At 35.4% G+C, this 6,000-nt stretch overlaps 1 protein-coding gene across 1 annotated transcript in view; it reads left to right on the forward strand.

Moving 5' to 3' along the window:
- The window catches only part of ADAD1 (adenosine deaminase domain containing 1), a 52,262-nt gene extending 49,565 nt beyond the window's left edge, over positions 1-2,697 (forward strand). Inside the window, exon 11 of the mRNA XM_015139170.3 lies at positions 1,352-2,697. Within this exon, the coding sequence (XP_014994656.1) occupies positions 1,352-1,465 (114 nt within the window). The 3' untranslated portion in view covers positions 1,466-2,697. The remainder of the gene's footprint in view (positions 1-1,351) is intronic.
- The last annotated feature ends 3,303 nt before the right edge of the window (positions 2,698-6,000 follow it).

Below are 6,000 nucleotides of genomic sequence, written 5' to 3' on the forward strand. Positions count from 1 at the left end.
ACTCCAAAATAGAATACTTGCTTTTCAAAATTCATCGTTAAGAAAATGAAAATACAAACTACAGACTATGAGAAAATGCCACTTTGGAAAACGGTTTGGCATTTTCTTAAGATGGTAAATGTGTAATCAGCAATTCCACTGGTATTTACGTGCATGTTTATAACAGCATTATTCAGAAAAGCCAAAAACTGGAAGCAATTCAAATGTTAATCAGCTGGTGCATACATAAAATGTGTTATATCCCTGCAATGAAATATTATACCCCTACAATGGAATATTGGTCAGCAATAAAAAAGAACAAGCTACTGATACATGAAACAAACTAAATGAACTGGAAAACTTTATGCTAACTGAAAGAAGCCTGACACAACAGGATCCTTATTGTGTTAATTTATATGAATTTTTTAGAAAAAGTAAAACTCTAGAGACAGCAAGTAGATTCGTGTTTGTCTGGGTTTAGGGCTGGTCCTGGCACCAGGACTGCAGGTGAGTACAGTGGAACTTTTTAGAGGTGAGAGATTTGTTTCACAACTGGACTCTGCTGATATTTACATACCTCTATGAATTCATTAGAAAACACCAAACAATATACTTAACAATGAATTAATTTCATGGTATGTAAATTATATCTCAGTAAAACCAGCTTGTTAAAAATTCATTTATGTTTTCATTTATAAAAAACGAAAATTCGCCAAAATATTAATGGTGGCTATCTACCACCATTAGTTGTATCTACCACCATGGAGTTTTGTGATTACTGATAATTTTTGCTTCTTTCTTTATATTTTGTCTGTTTTTCAAATTTTCTTCAATGAGATTGATTAATCTTTTAATTTAAAATGTTAAAAAAAAAAAAAAAAAGAAGAAGAAAAACTGGCCAGGTATGAAGGCTCATGCCTATACTACCAGAGGTTTGGGAGGCCAAGGTGGAGGACCACTTGAGGCCCGGAGTTCAAGACCAACCTGGGCAACATGCAAGACCCTGTCTCTACAAAAGATAAAAAAAAAAAATAGTGGGGCATGGTGGTGCATGCCTGTAGTCCTAGCTACTCAGGAGGCTGAGGCTGGAAGATGGCTTGAGCCCAGGAATTCAGTGATCATGCCACCATACTCCAGCCTGTATGACAGAGTCAGACCTTGGCTCTGAGAGGAAAAAAAAAAAAAAAAGAATAATTGCTTTTTAGGAGTGTTGGGAAGGAAATTTTTTCGCTTCAAAAATATTAAAATATAGGAATTAAAAAAGACTTTCATTAACTTTTTAAAATTTCAAGCTAAAGAAGCAGTATTGGGGCTACTTTTCAGAAGTTAAATGCTGCCTGTTTTCTATAATTCATTTTTTTTTCTTCTCTAGTGTATGTCTGCCTCCTATCAAGAAGCTAAATGTAAGTTGAAATCCTACTTACAACAACATGGCTATGGATCCTGGATTGTGAAATCTCCCTGCATAGAGCAATTTAACATGTGAAATAGGCAATCCATTGTCACATTAAAAATCTTGTATTGTTTGGTATGTTTTGACTAGTAAAAATGTTTTTAAAATATTGGTGGTTTTCAACTTTCAGAATCAGAGTCTTAGCAATAGCAATGTGCAGTGATTGCTGAAAATTTCTAAATATTCCTGCCAAATTACATTGAAACATTAGAGTTTTTTACTTTTTCGTTTTCTTGGAAAAGGACTTACCTATTTGAATATGTAGCCATTTTGTATTTATTTTGACAGATATTGTAAAGCCATTTTCCTTTTTGTAGTTTAATAGAGATTTCCTTTTCTTTTAAGTTTTTGCTTTAAAGCTGTCCATATGGCTACCATATTCAATGTTGTATCCTGGCATCTCACTCAGTTTTTTAAAAATTAAATATTAGAAGTTGAGAATAAAAATAATGATTCATACTCATTGATGAATTCAACAGACATTTGACTGCCTAATATTTGCCAGTCACCATGCTAGGTGTTACTAAAGAAACAATACCTAAAACATCAGCTCTCATGTTAAAGGAGTTCATGAATGCAAACTGCACATATAAATGTAGAAAAATATTAACCATGTTAAGGAATAGTTTGATAAAGTAGTTATTCTATTAATAGAGGATTGTCATATGTACATTAAATATGATTGCCCATTTTCAGCTGTTCTACAAGATCTATCTGTACCAAATGTGATTTAATTATTTATAATTTAGATTAACAGGGATTTCTAATTTATAAGTCAGTAAAAGACTGTTTAGCATTTTACCTGTATGTCTTTATACAGTGATTAGAAAGAAAAAAAGGGAAAGTTTACTTACTTTTGAGTTAGGAGAAGTATCTTTAGTGAAATTGTTTGTCCCATACTTTAGCTTCTACATCTTATTCCTTGATTTGCAATCACAGATATATTAAACATGATTGGTTCTCAGAGTTTGTCCCCCTTACCTTAGATCTTTACTAAACTTATCAATCTCACACCTACCCCACATGAACTGTTATAATCACAAATGAGGTGTATATAAATTGTTTTGGGTTTTTGTCTGTTCTAAAAGTATGGTAGAATTTAGTTGATGAACAGTGAAGTCATGCTGGAAAGACATCTTTCAGTAATCTAAACTCTACTGATACTAGGTTGAATCATGTGAAGTTGCCTTTTTGGTGGATTAAAAGGGATCAAAATATGGGCAGTTTCATGTGGATTAAAATAAACACAATATTAACAAATTCCATTTCAGTTAGTTACATAGTATTTATTGCTTATTTCTGCAACTGCTATTTCCCTGTTCAATATTTTTATTTTCTTTGCAGGGCTGTTTCTTTTCATAGCAAATGTTCAGCCTTCTATTATTTCACTTCTCCTTCATAGTAAACTTGCCTTTGAAAATACAAGATCTTTCACCTTCTCTTAGCTCTTCCATTCATAACTATTTTGCTTTTAGTTGGCACTTACAAAATGTGGGAAAGCACCAAGTACTTTTATTTGTGTCTGAAAGTTCTGCCTCATTATTAAAAGGCCCAGAATTAGGCACTGCCATGAGGATCAGTAAAAAACAATTTATTTCCTCACGAAATTTGCAGTTTTAAGGGGAAGATAAAAATGCCCAACTGTTTTACAGACAAAATCTACTAAGTACCACTCATTTATTCAACATGTAGTTGCCGCCTCTGTATACTATGTACATTCAATTATATGTGGTGTTTTGGTTTCAAGAAAAATATTTTGTCTAGGTAAGGGATATCAAGAGAGACTTCATAAAGGATAAAGGAGATGGCATGGAGTAGAAGGCAGTCATTTAGTAGAAAGGTCAGGAAATGGACGTGAAGCCCAACATTTGCTTTTATGGCTGAGACTACTATGAATCATTTAATCTCTCTTCAGTTCTTTATCTTTGCAAGGATGAAGTTTAGACTAATGATTTTCATTCTTTGTTCAGGGATAAAGGTGTTGTGGGAAGGGCTCCAGGCTGCCCTTCATCAAAAACAGCTGTGCTTTTCATCTCTCACATGTTATGTATTGAAGTTCTGCAAGATAGTTTGCTTGAAGAAAACCAAACTTCTAAATTCAGACTTCTAAACTTCCACTTTTAAAATTGTTCAAAAACCACTAAATTGCTTGTATCTAAGTTTAAGCCCCCTTTTAGCTCTAAGGTGATCTGAGGCAAGCATTGAAGGATGAGTAAAATTTGGTAAGCTGAAATGGGAGAGAAAATGCATTATATCTGGAAATAATAAAGATTAGAGAGGAATTGTATTCGAGATTAGAGAAGAGAAGACTGGAAATTTAGGAGGCCATGATAACAGCCTACGTAAGAGATAATGATGACCCAAACCAGGATTGTTACCATTTATAAAGAAGATAAATTCAAGTAACGATGGGATGCTAGGCAATGAAAACAGAATATATGAAATAAAGGAGATGGACAAGACAAAGGTGACTCCATGACTTTGAGCTGTGTGACTGGAGGTACCATTACTACTACAAGTAGAGAAGTCAAGAATGGAATATGATTTGGCTGAAAAGATTTGAAGTTTTGACATTTTAAAGATGGTAATAAGATGGCTAATTGGAGATATATAACAATAAGAAATATGGTAACGGAGACCTTAAGAAAGTTTTGGACCTTTGGTAAAAGATTGGGAATCAGTCATTTGCAAAGATTATGCAGATAGTTAATGGAGATTATTGAAGTTGTGAGAAGAGATGTTTGCCTCTTCAGGGAGAATACAAAGAGGATTAGGGCTAGAACCTCAAGGAACACTCATATATTGGATTCAGAAAAATAAGGAAACATGGAGTTCTTTGACAGGTAAGGGAAGAGTAAGGATAGCACAAAGAGAAATTTCAAGAATAAAATCAGCATTCTTAAGTGCTGCAGAGGGGTCAAGGAGAATGAGAACTACAAAAAAAAACTTTGGATTTGGCAACCATGAGTTCACTGGTGTCTAAAACAGCAGTTCCCAAACCTGGCTGCTCGGGAGAAGCAACCAGATAGTCTGAGCAAATCTAGGGAAAGGTCGCAAATCTGCATTTTGACAAGTTATTACAGGTGGTTTGATACAGGTGATACAGGTGATACTTAGTCTACAATTTGAAAAATACCACCCTACAGAATAATAATAAAAAGGCGTATTAGAATTGAGATTGGCCATCATTGAGGAATGAAAGATGAGAAGTTGTAGGCAGTGTCTGCATTCTATTTTTTCTAGCAGTTTGGTGACAAGAATAATATGGTTAGGATGTTTTAAATGTTTAAAGATTATGGAGATTTCGGCCAGGCGCGGTGGCTCACACCTGTAATCCCAGCACTTTGGGAGGCCGAGGTGGGCAGATCACCTGAGGTCAGGAGTTCAAGACGATCCTGGCTAACATGGTGAAACCCCGTTTCTACTAAAAATGCCAAAAATTAGCCAGGCTGGTGGCACGCGCCTGTAATCCCAGCTACTCGGGAGGCTGAGGCAGGAGAATCGCTTGAACCTGGGAGGCAGAGGTTGCAGTGAGCCGAGATTACATCATTGCACTACAGCTTGGTCAACAAGAGCGAAACTCAGTCTAAAAAAAAAAAGAAAAAAGATTACGGAGATTTCGTGTACATGCATGATTTTATAGTGGAGCCACCTAATGTGATTTTTACAACTTGTTTTGGGTCATAGTAGATGTTAGCCAGGTCGGAGAATTGACCCAGCTGTAATTGGGTCAGTGGGGTTATAGAGAATATAGTGTAATATGAATATACTACTGAAATGGCTGAAGCTAAAATGAGGGAAATAAGAGTAAAGAGAAGAATTGAGTGAAAGTAAAGCAGTTTCACTGAGTAATGGGTAGATTATGTTCAGGGTATTTTCAGTGAGAGTTCATAGAAATTTAACCCTGGCCTACATTTTGTCATACTCTCCTCCACCTTATCCCCCGTTGAACTCAAATTATTAGCAGAAATAGTACAATAGTTAAAATAGGCATGAATGATGGCTTATGAATGGAGATTGATAGTGGGTTTTTTAGCTTTTGATAGGTGTGTATGGGCCCTGAGACAGCTAGAGCCCTGGACAGTTAACTCTGGCCTCAGGCAGCCTGTTATTTACTCTACACTGTGCAATGCCATTTTCTTATCTGTGCTATGGCATATGTAAGTATGGTTAGAAAGTATTGCTCTAAACTTTTAAATGAAAAAAATGATCTTAATCATGTAATGAGGTAGTGCCTATAAAAGATAGAACAGGCATTTAGTTATATCTGTTTTACAATGTTTTAAGCAGAAGGTATTTTTAGATATATACATGCAGTCATCCCCCAGTATACCAGCGGTATTGTTTGATTCCAGCACACACTCCCACTTCTGCATATAGCAGAATTCACACAGTCTCAAATCCTGCAGTCAGCCCTGTGGAACCCACGTAAGTTGGCTCTCTCTATAGGTAGGTTTTGTATCTCCAAAATACTGTGTTTTTCATTTGTATTTGGTTGGAAAAATGTGTTAAGTGGACCAGCTTAGTTCAAACCCATGTTGTTCAAGGGTCGACTGTATTTTATTTTG

The sequence above is a fragment of the Macaca mulatta genome, chromosome 5 (genome assembly GCF_049350105.2).
Source record: "Macaca mulatta isolate MMU2019108-1 chromosome 5, T2T-MMU8v2.0, whole genome shotgun sequence".
In the NCBI taxonomy this organism is placed as follows: Eukaryota; Metazoa; Chordata; class Mammalia; order Primates; family Cercopithecidae; genus Macaca; species Macaca mulatta.